This window comes from Triticum dicoccoides, chromosome 5A (genome assembly GCF_002162155.2).
Source record: "Triticum dicoccoides isolate Atlit2015 ecotype Zavitan chromosome 5A, WEW_v2.0, whole genome shotgun sequence".
NCBI classification, from domain to species: domain Eukaryota; kingdom Viridiplantae; phylum Streptophyta; class Magnoliopsida; order Poales; family Poaceae; genus Triticum; species Triticum dicoccoides.
In genome coordinates, this window is record NC_041388.1 from 608,495,862 (window position 1) to 608,510,664 (window position 14,803).

A 14,803-nucleotide genomic window follows, 5' to 3' on the forward strand; every position below is an offset into this window, starting at 1 on the left:
GTTAGATTCTGTGGTTACACAAATCTCTATGTATCATATGTCGATGTGGCTTATGAATAAAACCTTTATTGAGAGATTGGATAAGCACAGAAGGAGATTTTTCTGGCAAGGGTGTAATAAGAAAAAATATACCACCTTGTGAAATGGAGTAGAATATGTAGATCACGGAAGAAAGGAGGTTTGGGTATCAAGGACCTGCGGAAACAAAAGATAAGCCTGATGGTCAAATGGTGGTGGAAGCTTGAAACACAAAAAGGGCTCTAGCAAGATATTGTCCGAGCCAGATACCTTCGCAACAAAACTGTCGCGGATGTCACTGCCAGATTTTCTGACTCACCTTGCTGGAAATCACTGCTCAAAGTCAAATATATATATATGATGGGCAGGTAGACACTAAAATGGGGGACATCACTAGGCTGTGGAAACATTCGATTAATGGGTCTCCTGCTATTCAGGAACAATTCCCTCAGTTGTTTGACATTTGCAATTTCCCAGACTGTACTTTGAACAAGTTGGCTGGTGACAATGCCAGTTCGTTCTTTAGACGCAGGCTTACCCTTGATCTGCTTAAGAAGTGGTAAGCGTTGCGATCTACAATAAAAACATTCCCCTTGCAAAAGGTGGAGATGGTGACAAAGTCTTCTGGGGGCTTAACCAGAACGGCAAGTTTACTACTAGATCTGTGTACAAATTGCTGGAAAAACCCCTTGCTGGGTGTAACTATAAGTGGATATGGAAAGCCAAAATTCCTCTCAAGATTAAAATCTTTTTATGGCAGCTATCCCAAGATGCGGTACTCACAAGACAAGTGATGAGGGAAAGGAAGTGGCCAGGGAATCCTTGCTGTTCATTCTGCAGGGAGGTAGAAACCTCTAAACACCTTTTCTTCACTTGCCCCGTTACTAGGGTGGTTTGGAGATCTATTGGGGCTGTGCTGGGCACTGATAAGTGCCCCCAATAACTATTGGCAATATTTCGTTTGGTGCAGTAAATTTCTTCCTGGCAAAGAAACCTTTTATACTGTGGGCTTAGCTGCTACATGTTGGGCCATCTGGTTGGTGCGTAATCGGGCCACTTTTGAGAAAAAACATATTAAAACTCCTTTTGAGATTATTTTCTCCCTTTGTTTGTTTCTGTTATACTGGACAGGTTTGCAGAAAGGAGAGGCGGCTGGAGAGCTTCGTGCAGGTGCAGAGATGATCAGGAACGGCACGCTGCAGCTGATGAAGCTGTGTGACCCTGTCAAGCAAACAATCCAGACGTGAAGATCAGGGGCGGCCTCAGCGTGGTGAAAAATGACCCTGGCGTCCCCTGGAAATGGAGCTGGAGGCGATCCTCTCCGTCTACTCTCGTCGTCTGATACTTTTGTCTAGTCATGCTAGTTCGGGCAGTCCGATATGTGGTTTGCGTCTGTTTGGTCGTTCTTTAGTTGGCTGTAATAGACTTGATGGTAGTGTTACCAGGTTTTCGCCCCATGGCACCCGTTTCGATGGCGGGCGGATGTGGTGGGTTTCCTGGTAATGCTTGAACTCGCTCTACCCTCTTTCCCTCCTCCTGTCAACTTGAACTGGTTTGTATTTCCGCTCTTAGTAATGGAAAGGGGTAAAGCCCGGTTCAAAAAAAAGTGTGAGCTGAGAGATCATCCAAGAGAGACGGGAAGTAGAGAAAATAAACATGCCATGCATCAAACTAACATCCGGAGCTTACAAGCGAGAGACCACAAACTCGACCAACACAAGACACTACCATAGTATACAGACAGCGGTAGAGAGGGCCAAGAGACCCGACCAAACCTCAGGACGAACACAAACGGAACCCGCCCTGACGACTCCCAACAGGCTGGGAAAGGGAACAACCATGAACTGCTCTAGCAAAATAGGCATAAGGCCAACTAATGCAACGATCACTCTGAATCGTCTAATCGTTAAGGTCGAGGGTGTGCGCACACGAGGTAGAAGCAGAGGCCACAGAGCGAGCCTCGGCCTCCACCAGGACGCCGTTGAGGTTGAGGTCGTAGCAGTCTGTGAGCGCCTTGAGCTTGTTCTTCCCGAGCTATTTGGGTGTGCCCTTGAGAGGCAACTGGATCAGCAAGGAGACATCGCGGAGCTTCTTGGCCCGCTTGGAAGAAGAAGTAGAGCGCCCACAAGAGTAGCTGTGTCGAGCGCACAGCACGGTGCAAGGCGCTGATGGCCATCATGTATCCATTTCCATTCCTCTGCTTTGTAGTTTCATTCTTACAGGGCCAGTCTCCATAGAAAGTGCGGGATTTTTGTTGGGCAAGGGTAACATCCATAGTTTCTTTTGTTTCAAAATGTGATCCTACTCTGAACATGCTGACTGACCAAGATACACCATGTTCCTGCCTTATGTGCAACTCATAGAAGCATGCACGTGTAAGTTCTCTCTGGCCTAGATGGATGCATGCGTGCACATGTGCATGCGTATGCCAGAAACCAGTGCAACTCACGGAGACAAGTACACGTGGTCATGCACAGTCTCTTTGGTCTAGATGGATGGATGCATGCGGACTCAACTAGTCACATTAGAACTTTGTCAAAGTAACAAATCTGTTCTGGTGAACTACGACACTATGATATGCCTCTCCCAAGAAATAAGGCTATTTCTTGATAGGTTGTTCCGACGCCTTTCAATCCTAAGTCTACACCACACATCTTTTCCATGCATCTTCATTGAGCTAAAACTTTCGAATGTTACTCAAGCATGATTGGTAAGCATTGTTTCATCGTATTCTTGGAACTCTTCATTGTCTTCTCTTGTCATACGTGTACAATTGGGTATCGAGTATTTGATCAAGTGTAGAATGGAATCATAAAGAAATAAGTAAAGTTTTGGCCGAAAATGTATAGGGATGGCTGAGTATTGTAATTTGCAAAGGAGAGGAGATTATATAGGATGCATAATACGTGGAAAGAGATGGGTGGTTGTAAAATACATCTGCAATTTAGTGTGCAACATCAAATAAGATGAGTACTACGTCAAAAAGAAATTAGAAATAACTACATTGGGGGTGTGATTGGTCTCGAGCTCATTTTAATGTGTGGTTATGATCTTATACATTTTCCAATTGCTAAAAGGAAAGTTTTTGTTGAGCCTTGCAAGCGAGGCATGGTGGTGCAAATACACTCAATTCCTTTGTTAATCATGTAAGATAGCTTTGGTTCACACCAAAACCAGAAGAAAATATGAATAGGGGGGAAAAGCATACCATGGCACTATTCATGCATCTAGTTCAAAGGAATGCAGCAAATGAAAAATGGAGGATGTTTCTCTTGATCCCGATTTCAAATGAAAAAGACTCATGAGATTTAAATAACATGTACGACTTTATAGAATACGTATGCACAAAGTACAAAAACGACATCCTTAATGTCAAAATAACATCCTAACTATATTTTATCATGTGGATTGATTTTAATCTGACTATGTGACATCAAAGTTTTTCTCTATTCATGTGGACCAACATCTAAATTTGCAAAATAAATAAATATATTTTTCCAATACTCCATGTTGTGCATGCATTTCTTTCCTAGTTGGTATTTTGCATATTTCTAATTCCAGAATCCTACTAACTAAGGAGACCCTAAATTTCAACTAAAAATATTCCAAAAGGTAAGCAAAGTAACATGCATGCATGTCCAGTGTCCTAGCTAGGTTACTAAAACTAGCTATTTGGCCCATTTGGCATTTTTGAGGGAGATTTCTCTAAATGGTTAATTTGTTTCTTCTCCTGCCGGGGCAAATGAAGAACAAGCATATTTATATTACTTTATCCATAAGTGGATATACTCTAAACTCGGAAGCCAGGTTTTTCTTCTACAATCAAGTTTGAGACACTTTGTCTGCTTTAAAGTCATATTGTTTTTCGCAAAGATATCATATATAAGCTGGCTTCTTTTTAAGATTGGGGAGCTTTTCAGTGCATTTCAACGACGCATGAACTTAATGCATGGTTTTTCATATATAAAATGGTTTGATTCTAGCTTTTGAAAAAGTGGGCATTGATGTAATTTGTACAACATGTCTTGAGCAAGATTGATTGAATGCTCCTTGCGGCATGTGCATGCTGAAATAAAAACCTTGACGGTCATGCGTTAGGTCAGTGAAGCATATCTGTGGCCAATCCTACGCAACAATGCACTAGGAATGATTGTAGAGTAAATGACCCAGCTCAGTGGGCAAACTCTAGGTGACCCACATGCACTTCCTGTGGCCACATAGGATTTTTGCCTGCCCAATGTTCCAGATCTTAGTACTACTCTCGTCTTACTCTTAAGGAAATTTCTATCATCCCGTGAGATTTTTGAACTCCAATTTGGATGTTGCTAATAGCACGATTGCATGAAAAATTCCTATTGATATGCACACCACTTTGTGCACACGGCACTCTTCGATCATACTGTTGCCGGCGCTCCCGTTGCCTACCATTCCTAACACATTACCACTTCCCTGTTGATGTGTCCGAGCGACAGCATTCACGCATACAACTACAATTCTAGAGAAAAAGGTAGCGATGAAGAACCTATTTATAACTCCATCCATGTACTGAGAATTGGCACACACACAGTTATGTCATTTATTGTGTGAATGTTTAGTTGAGCTGGTTATATATAGCACATGTGTCTGATTTTTCGTAAACTTCAAGTCACTCCTTTCAAGTCACCATCGCACTCTAGTGAGATCTCATTTTCGAGCTCACGCGCTGCCATTGTCATCTCCTTGGCCGACTTAGCCGGTGAGCTCCGCCTCACACAACTAGAGGCGAAAAGAAGGAGGAGGAAGGGCAAATTGTGACACATAGCAAAACCACAATTCAAATTCAAAGGGTTTGCTCTAGAATTTCTTGTGGGAAACCCAACCTTATCTATGGAACTCGATAAAAATCATTTGCTGAGGACAAGGCCGTTGGTACAGGCTTTCCTGAGATGGCACATAAATCGGACCGCCCGATCGCCCGCAAGATCCAAAAGGCCAGAGCAAAAACAGAGCCCCGGCCCGTCTACTAACAAACCCACGCCCGGCGACGAAGACTTCGAAGCTCGAGCCGCCCGTTTCCACACCCGTTCCCACCACCGCCCCCACCGCCCGGCTCTTCCATGGACGGCCTCCAGCGCCGGCCCGCGGCGGCGGCCGCCGCGAGCGCGAGGGGCGAGGGGCAGCCTCCGGGCGGGCAGCGCGTCATCCACTGCGACGTCGAGCCGGCGCCGCGGGCGTGGCCCGGGATGCAGATGCTGGCCCTCGCCGCCGTCCTCGTGCTCGGGGGCCTCCAGTTCCTGCCGGCCACCCACTTCCGCCACCCCGCCGACCCCTCCCGCACCTGGGTCCCCTTCGACTCCTCGCGCCACCCCCAGGTACTGCCGCCGCCGCCGCCGCGTTTCGCCGGGCTCGCCCGTCTCGCTCCCGGCTCCCCCGCTGCCTACGATTTGCGCTCTTGGACTTGAGTGGGCGGAGCGATATTCCCTGCCTGCCTATTGATTTCTCCATATTTCACCCCGATTCACTAGGGCATCACTAGCATGCAATTCGTATAATTGGGATTCCCATTTTCATGATTTTTCTAACTGTTTTACTCATGATAAATGCACTTCTTTCACGGATGGGGAAATTGGGTGGATGCGATTTGGCCTCCATCTCGTGGGTGCTTGAAATTTACAGTATAGGAAGTCCAAATGTAGGATCAAAACTAAACTTGATACTAGTAGTAGTAGTGCAGGGTTAAATTGGAATTCCTGCCTGGTGGTTTACTGTACTTTATAGGGTGTCTCCTCAGAGTTGGGATTGATTTGCACTGACAACGGTTTCGATTACAAGTTATTCCGAATTACCAAAATAAGCTCTATATTTTATTTTGCCCGCAGGATCTGTCCCATGAGGTTAAAACTGTAGATGTCTACTCTTCGATAAGCTGTCTGGATCTTCGTACTCTCGCTGTGCTGACAAACTCCACCCTGTCCAGCTCAAGGTTCTGTTTCTCCGTTTTATGTTTATTTCAGTAATTTTGCTGTGAGGAAATTAACACGATAACAGAGAGCCTTTAACTACCAGAACTTTATGGTACCTGCTGTAGAAAAATGTCATCCTGCATCATAAGATTCATGATTATTTCACATTTCCATGGACAATGGTGACTGCAAAACATAAAGTGATAAACCACCCCTTTGGTATTGGATAGTTTTACCTCTGCTCATTGCAATACTACGGTATAGAACAGAATTAATGACATAATTGTGGCTTTACGTATTTTTTTAGTGTTTTATGTAACCAACATGTTTCTTTTACTTTTTTTTACAGTGATCCGCATCATGTATCCTTCAATTTCTTGATACCTGAAGGAGGCAATGATCAAGTGCCCTACTACAAGATAAAAGCAGTGCTACCTGATTCAAATATTACTGTTACTAGGTGAGCGCACAAATTAAAATGGTCACGTATCGTTGGAATTCTCGCGTCCTCATACTTGTTACCTTCAGCCAGAAGAAAATCAAGGATAAGCTAAATCTTGCCACTCCAGAAGGAAACTTTTTTGCGTCATTCCCCAATGAACTGTCACCAATCGTTATTGCAAGGGCTCTCTCACGAACGAGATATGTTTATATCTCAGCAGACTCAATCATAAAGGTACTATGCATATATCTGATCTATTTACTCAGCTTATTATGGGACTGCCCGAGAGATAGCCATTTGTCCCATTAAAAAATTCTGCCAGAAGATAGTTTTTTTATGTTGCTGGTCATATGGCTTGTTTGCTCTCTTAACAATTTAACTTATGATGATAGCGAGCGGTCATATTGCCAGGGTTGTGAGTTCTTTGATAAATTAGGCATAGCTCCATGGAAGATTTTGAGCACGAATATCCAGTTATTAAACACAAAAGGCATAACCTGTCACGTCCAAGTATATAGCAAAGTATGCATTTTCTCAGTATCTTCGGGTTACCTTATGTGAAATGTTGCTCCTACGTGCCCAGGGCAAAATTGAAGACCTTGTTCGCATTGATTTGGGCAGTTATGCGGTGGGTGCCTCTGAAGATTGTAGCAAGTGCGTTGGAGATTACATCAGTATGGATGTTCTGAATGCTGTGCAAAGAACAGCTCCAAGAGGTTTGCTACATCATACTGTAACTTTTGACAAGGACACGTGCTTCCTTGATTTTGATGTGCTTCTGGTGGAGCCACGTAATATAAAGAGGAATCTCATTGACTCTATCGCCTTTTGGACCAAGGCTGTCAACCTAGCTAATCAAAGGTCAGTGACTCAGATTCTGTTCTGGGCAAAAATACCCATCTTGAGCATGTATTATAAAATCATACTTATTCACCTAGGTATATGATAACACCATTCCCGTTCCTGCCAAACATCCATTTGCAGGGACAGCGTTATGTTGGCAATGACTCTGGCCTTCTATAACGATTATCTAAAGCTCCCTACCAACTGGAAGCGCGCAGACACTAACACAGACATTCTCTACTATGACGGACCCAAGAATGTTTGCGCTGAAGATGGCCGTCAGCACCAAGAAAAAGGCTCGGGCGAGATCTGGCAGCAGTACCTTGGTCCGAAGTCCGACTCGCTGTTGAGCGCCTGAAAGACGGCATTTCATCCTATGTTCTCCACCAGTGGAAGATCAGCATTTGAGATAGGGCGTTCAACCTTTCAGCTGTAGCACAGGATATAAGAGGACGCGGGTTACCTATTAACGTATCACACATACCAGTGAAAGATAGCATGTTTTTTTGTTACCAAAGGATCACCAAAATGTTGTGCTCAGTAAACTGATTTCGTTCAGGCAAGTCAAACCCATGTCTTATCTGTAGAAGAATATTTTAGAAGCATATAAGCACATCTTTTGTCTGCATTTCTTTTGATGTCAAAATGTTGAGATAAGAAGTGACACCCCCAAAGGGAAGGGACCGACGATGCGCGCTGTCGGCCCATCACGCACGCACGCGCTGATGAGCTCCAGCTCCAGGACTGAACTGCTGTTGCAGCTCCGCTGGAGACGGATTGAGCCTCCTCTGCGTCCCATCTTCCTCCACCAAGGCAGTGTGAAGAGAGCAGCAAGGCCAGGACCTCTCCCTGCAGATCTGAGGACCAAAAGGCTTATTCTTCGGGTAGCCTCCCCCTTGGGCTCCCATGGCAGCATCACAGAGAGGAGAAATGCCACCACCAAACGCCTGGCGCGACCCGCACGCTCCGACCAAGAACTCCACACAACTGGCATCACACCATACGCCATCAAGACAAGTCCTATACAAATACGAAGTGCTCCCTCCATAAGCTAATATAAGAGCATTTACACCACTATTTTAGTAATCTAAACGCTCTTATATTAGTTTACATCACTATTTTAGTAATCTAAACGCGGAGATGGTGGCGGCCACCCACGTCGGCCAAAATCAGTGGCGGGCGAGCACCCACGTCGACGAACAGCGACGAATTCCGGCGGTGAGCAGCGCACGACGTTGATGAAGACAGAGACGATTCCCTCGCTCCCGAGCGTCTCGGCTCGATTCCCTCCGTGCAGACGAAGAGGACGACGAGACAGAGATTTTGAGGGTTGGTTTGAGGGCACTGATCTGCGCCAGGGATTTTCGGCCTTCAAAACAACATTTTCTCAGCCCTCAAACTGGTTTTGAAGGTTGAGTTTTGAGGGCTCTGTTAGACATGCTCTTAGATCATTGTTGTACTAGCGAATCGTGCTACGGCTAGCATTCATTACTAGTTTTGGCCTCAGATTGAGAATAACCTATAGTTGGCAAGCTCATTTGGGAATTGGGACGACTGTGATCCAGCTAAAAAGCAAAGGAAACATCAAACATGGTCACCAATACAAGGTCTTGTCAAACCTCGGGAGCAAAGATTGTTCCAACCCTTCTTAAACCTCGGAAGAGCGCAATCACTAGGTAAACCTATGTAGAACATACAATGGACTCAAGAACAGCTCCAACCCTTCTTCATGGCCGTGCGCCGCACCTAAAAGAAAGGCATAAATAGTATACATTTTGTGATATTTGTACAACACAATGACAAAATGACCTGAACTACAAGTTGTGTAGAAGATATGCATACCACTCCGTGTTCCCGTTGCCTATCATTCGTAACACATTTTTCCATTGTCTCTGCCAATGTGTTGGAGCAATAGTGTTGGCACTGAATTTACAATTCCTGTGAAGGTAACAACGAGGAAACTACTTGTATATGTAAGAGGTTGAACTCTAGTGTATATGTAAGAGGTTGAACTCTACTCATATTACAAGAGTTAGCGCGAGTGGTTGTGACATTTATCGCTACATGTTTGGTTGAAGGCTTGAATTTTTAGTGCCAATCATTTAATTGGCTCTAGTTATGGAACAAATACCCATTTCTCTTAAACTTCAGTTTTTTTTCCGAATCACTTGGACCTCCAGCCATCCATACTTGTTACCTCTTATGTAAAAAGAAGTCAAGGTTAAGCTAAATGTTTCCACTCCAAAAGAATACCTATTTTGATCATTCCGCGATGAACTATCAACCATTATCTCTACAACTCAACTCTTGTGAAAGAGGTATATCTATATCTCAGCAGACTCAATCATAAAGGTGCTATGCATATATAGCATCCCTCAAAAACTATGCATGTAGTTGATCTATTTACTCAAACCTATTACACACTAAATTTCCCAATAGATATATAACCATTTATCACATTAAGACTTTTCTGCCAAAAGATAATTCTCTCTTGTTGCTGGGATATGGCTTGTTCATTATCTTAATCATCTAACAGTGAGCAGCAATTGGTAATAATTTATATAGAATGCTCCAAAGTAGTTAATAATAATGTTTTGAAGAACGTGTTGTCAAGCATTTAAGCTGCCATGTCCAACTATATGCACCAAAGTAAGCATTTTATCACTATCTTTGGATTAAAGTTGAAGACCTTGTTCACATTGGTTTAAGAAGTTATGCCATCGGTGCTACTGAATAGTGTAGCAAGCGCATTGATGATTACATCAGTATTGATGTTCTGAATGTTGTTCGAAGAAGAACTCCAAAGGGTTTAGTATATAGTATATTGAACCTTATGACAAGGACATGTGCTTACTTGATTTTGATGTGCTTCTCAAAATAGTCTGAAGAAGAATTTGATTGACTCTAACATGTTGCGGCTTAGGTTTGTCAACCTAATTAAAGTTTAGTGCCTCCATTGTTCTTTCTGAGCAAAAATATTCATCAGCAGCCACTACAGGAATCAGCTGTTTTGCCGTCTGCGACGACAAACGGCAAAGGACCAGAAAGCGGACGGCAAACGTCTTTGCCGTCAGCCGCGGATGGCAAACCTGCCCGGCCCTGTAAACACGGGCAAAGAGCTGATTTGCCGTCTGCTTTTTGCCAGCGGATGGGAAAGACCCCTTTGCCGTCGGTCGTAGACGGCAAAGAAGGTGGACGGCCACTACAGCAGTGTCGTCCACTGGACCCCATCCATCTCTTTGCCGTCCGCTAGCTGACGGCGGACGGCAAAGAGCTGACTGATGGCAAATAGTATCTTTGCCAAATTCCCTGAATCTAGTACTGAGCATATATTGTAAAATCACATTAAATTCACCTAATGTGTGTTATAACACCATTTCAGTGTAATCTCTGCCCAAGGTAGGAGATAAACTCACGCACACAAGATAGAAGAAGAGCAAACAGGAGTTTTGGCACCGCACAACTTGTGCCTTTTTTGACTCTCTTTCTCTTAAGCAAATGAATTTGTTACACGGCCTATTAGTAGTGCACGTACACAAGCCAGTCACACCACGACTAGCTCCACTAGCCGGTACAAACTGCCACTAGTAATCCCATAACTTGGCCACACGACTCGGCCGATCTCCCCACGTCTTGGAGATAAGGACTGATTACTAAGATCACTTCTAAGCCAATCTACCAACAAACTCTATCCATGCATGTACGTGTGATTCACTCCTTCTACTATCCAGGCTTGCAACTAACTAACTCTTGGATGCAGACTCACACGCATACTTGGTGCCATACATGCAGGGCCGACCCACAGATATATGGGGCCCAGGGGCAAGATAAGAACAAGGGGCCCTTCTTGACAAACAAAAGCTAAGTTGTTCTTCGGAAGCAAAGTAAATATAGAGTACATAGCATATATTGTTGATCTTGGACTCTAAGACTGAGAATACTACTATTTATCCATCATGATAGTAATGAAACAATATAGCGCCAGAAAAGATCAACTTCCTAATTGTCAGTGGACACATCTTTCTTTTTGGCAAAACAAATAGCCTTGTCAAAACTGGTTGCAACATAAAACATTTGTGTTTCCATGAGAAATAAAACTATTGCCTGAACTTACATTTGTTTCTGGATCATCCCCGATCTACCATGCTCTTCACTCCAAAATTGTTTACTCAAAGAATAACTATCCTGCATAAGTCATAGTAAAGCAAAGCACGCTGAGTATTTCATGTTTATAAACTAACTATGATGTCAAAACATGTTACTACAGGGATCAAAAGCACCTGGAAACCGATTCATGTGGATGTTGTAGGTGGCTTATCCGTACACCATAGCAGTCAACACGAACAAAAAGACACGCCTGAATTGCCTAAATTTTCTCCCTTCTCCTAATCTCCTTCTTGAAGACTCTCTCACATTTGGATCCAATGAAAAGCAGAACAAGACACATGCAGATTTAATGGATGTACGATCTGGAATCGTCTTTGCCGGAACGCAGAGCTATTTGTCAATCAATCTTTGAATTGAGGAACAAGATTAGAAAGAAAGAAGAACAAGAGAACATGCATGTACCATCTAGGTCTCTCCAAAGTCCAGTTGGGGAGCAAGCCAAGCGTTGAGAGAGGAAGGAGTGCTGGTTGGGGAATGAGTTCACGCCGTAGCTTTCCATTAAAGGCCGGCCGCGACGTTGGAAGCGAAGAGGCACGGGAGTGGCGGCGCCGTTCTTGGAGTGTGTGGTTTGGGTGAGCAGAGGAGTCGCTGGTCCTTGATTTCCTTTGTGCGGCTTGCCTGATGGGCTGTTCCTTGGGCCTTCTTTTTTTCCGTGTATTTTCATTGGGCTAAGGCAGATTATGATACTTACCACTACCTGGACTGGGGCCCCTGCCTCTCGGGGCCCCAGGGCGGGCGCCCCGTTTGCCCGGCCTATGGGCCGGGCCTGGTATCATACATGCACAACACCAAGCTGACACCTCTAAACACGACTAACAAGCTTTGCAATGTGTACATGTGACCACATTTATAAGTGTGCACATGCCGCAGCTTCATCTACATGCAAGACTCGGAAATAAAACATGATAAGAAACTAAACAACAATGGTTAACACCAACATTCAGGTCCTGTCAAACATACATTCTCAGGGATAGCATCAGGTTGTGTTGAACCATTATGGGCTTGCCCATTCTCACTTAAACCCATGTGGGCCAGGCCCATGGCCATGACCTAGAAGAGGACATGTCATGTTAAGTTGTGATCCAAATTCATATAAAGTATAAATGCTAACTTCTGGAGCAGAGGTCCGTCGCTAGGAGGCTTGGGACATAGCGGATAAGTTCATCGTACTATATATCTTTTGTAAGCCGCCACACGAGATAAGTTTGTTTTTCTAAATCCCCGAAGTTTGTAACCTCTCCCAGTATAGTGAAGTTTCGCTAGCTGGCGCCCGTCCGTGGTTTTTTTCTCTTCACATTGAAGAGGTTTTCCACGTTAAAATCTTGTGTCCCTTCTGTGTTGATTTGATCTTCGTCGTTTCTTTTGCCTGTCGTATCTCTAACATGCAAGCCGCCAACTAGGGTCTGAGACGTAGCCCCCTCCCAAACACACACATATACAGGAGACAGGAAAAGTTTGATCCCCCTCAACCCCTCTTGATACAACAGGTTGGCAATGAGTCTGGCCTTCTATGATGTTTTTCTAAACCTTTTGACAAATTGGGAGCGCGCAAATGCTAACACGAACACTACTATGATGGAGACAAAAAATGTTTGATGGTCATCAACATCAAGAAAAAGGCTACGGCAAAACCTAGCGCAACAATACCTTGGTCTGAAGTCCAATTGTTAGAGTACGTAATGGGCCTAATGGCCTGGGCTGGTGGTATAGCCCGTTAGTCTTAGGGTTAATTAGAGATATGGGTCGTCTGCTTAGGGGTCAAGTAAGCCTTGCTTGGGAGTCAAGTAAACCACTCTATATAAAGAGAGGAGATGTATCAATCTAATCAAGCAAGAATTAAGAAGGAAATCCCTTCCATCTTGTCCGGCCGTGGGCAAAAGGCCCCCGGCCGGCCCTCTCGCGCCCTCCTTCCAGCCCAGGCCATTAGGCCCATTACGCACTCTAACACCAATGCCATACTAAGCATCTGAAAGACGACACTTAATCCTATTTTCTCCATTGTGTGGTAGTGGAATATCAGCATGCGAGGTAGGAATTTTGGCCTTTCAGATGTAGCACAATGTATAGGAGGACCCCCTCGTACCCCCTCGCGTCGCCTCCCTGGGCGACGCCAGGGGGCCAAAAAATCTAGCACCGCCAGCCTCCCTCGGCCATCCTCCTGCCATCGTTGCCACCGGCGAGGTCCGCGGTGGCGGTGGGCCCGATGGCAAGGCGCTAGGGCGGGCGGATCTGCAGCGGGATACCTTTGAGGCGGCAGGGGCGTCTCTTGTGGTGCGCCCGTGGGCAACAGGCAGGGCGGCGCCCCTAGCCTGTGCGGCGGCGGGCAGCGGTCCAGGACGGCGATGGGCTTCCCTTCGTGCATGGATGGTGGAAGCACTCCATGGATGAACCGGTGGATGGCTCTGCCTGAAGATGGGTCGCGGCGGCCGCGGATTTGGCGTCCCGTCTAGATCCACCGCGGCGTGGTCTTGGCCGGCCGGCGGTGCGTGGAGGGACCGATGAGGGTATGGAGGATCTCTACCGGAGTACCAGTACCGGCATACGTCTTCATGGCGAGACTCCGCGCGGTTCGAGCCAGCCACGAGATCAGGATGACACGGCTTCCGGTGAAAATCACGCCTGACTACGGTCTTGGCGGACGATGGCGGCGTCTCTGACGTCGTTTCCTTCTCGAGGCATCTGTAACACCCCGGATGTAATTTACCCTATTTGTATTCCAACTCTTGCCATTTTCGGCACTAAGTTATGTTATTTCCTCGTTGTCGGGTTTTTTTGTCTCCGTGTGTTTTGTCTTTGTCATGCATCTCATATCATGCCATCTTGTGCATTGCATTTGCATACGTGTTTGTCTCATGCATTCGAGCATTTTCCCCGTTGTCCGTTTTGCATTCCGGCGCTCCTATGTCCTCTGGTATCCCTTTCTACCTCTTTTCGTGTGCGGGTGTTAAACGTTTTCGGATTGGACCGATACTTGTCATGCGGTCTTGTTTTACAACCGGTAGACCGCCTGTCAAGTTTCGTACCATTTGGACTTCGTTTACTCCAACGGTTAACCGAGGGACCGAAAAGGACTCGTATGTGTTGCAGCCCAACACCCTTCCAAAGTGTCCCAAAACCCACCTAAACCTCCTCCATTATCTAGAGCGTTCGATCATGATCGCGTGGCCGCAAACCATGCTCAATTTGGAGTCTCCTAGCTCCTCCTACCTCTATAAATAGGTCCCTCCACTAAAATCCCGGGTCTCCTCTCACCCTAACCCTAAAATTCCCCGCGCCGCGCCGGACACGTCCGTTCCGGCCGGACAAAGCCGCTGTCGCCGCCCGCGGCGAATCATCTCGCGCCACATGGCGACGCCGTCCGCCCCCTCGCCGAAGCCCGCCGGGCCCGAGG

At 45.6% G+C, this 14,803-nt stretch overlaps 1 protein-coding gene and 1 long non-coding RNA gene across 2 annotated transcripts; one reads left to right on the forward strand and one right to left on the reverse strand.

Moving 5' to 3' along the window:
* Positions 1-5,006: 5,006 nt before the first annotated feature.
* LOC119303352 lies at positions 5,007-7,880 on the forward strand. Its single transcript, XM_037580474.1, has 6 exons — positions 5,007-5,369; positions 5,877-5,980; positions 6,310-6,420; positions 6,489-6,636; positions 6,986-7,263; positions 7,387-7,880. The coding sequence occupies exons 1-6, from the start codon at positions 5,115-5,117 to the stop codon at positions 7,601-7,603; spliced, it is 1,113 nt and encodes a 370-aa protein (XP_037436371.1). The 5' UTR covers positions 5,007-5,114; the 3' UTR covers positions 7,604-7,880.
* Positions 7,881-11,161: 3,281 nt separating this feature from the next.
* LOC119298056 lies at positions 11,162-11,962 on the reverse strand. Its single transcript, XR_005145795.1, has 3 exons — positions 11,815-11,962; positions 11,526-11,714; positions 11,162-11,430 (listed from the first exon to the last, which is right to left on the reverse strand). It is a non-coding gene; the product is annotated as an uncharacterized LOC119298056 (long non-coding RNA).
* Between the last annotated feature and the right edge of the window lie 2,841 nt (positions 11,963-14,803).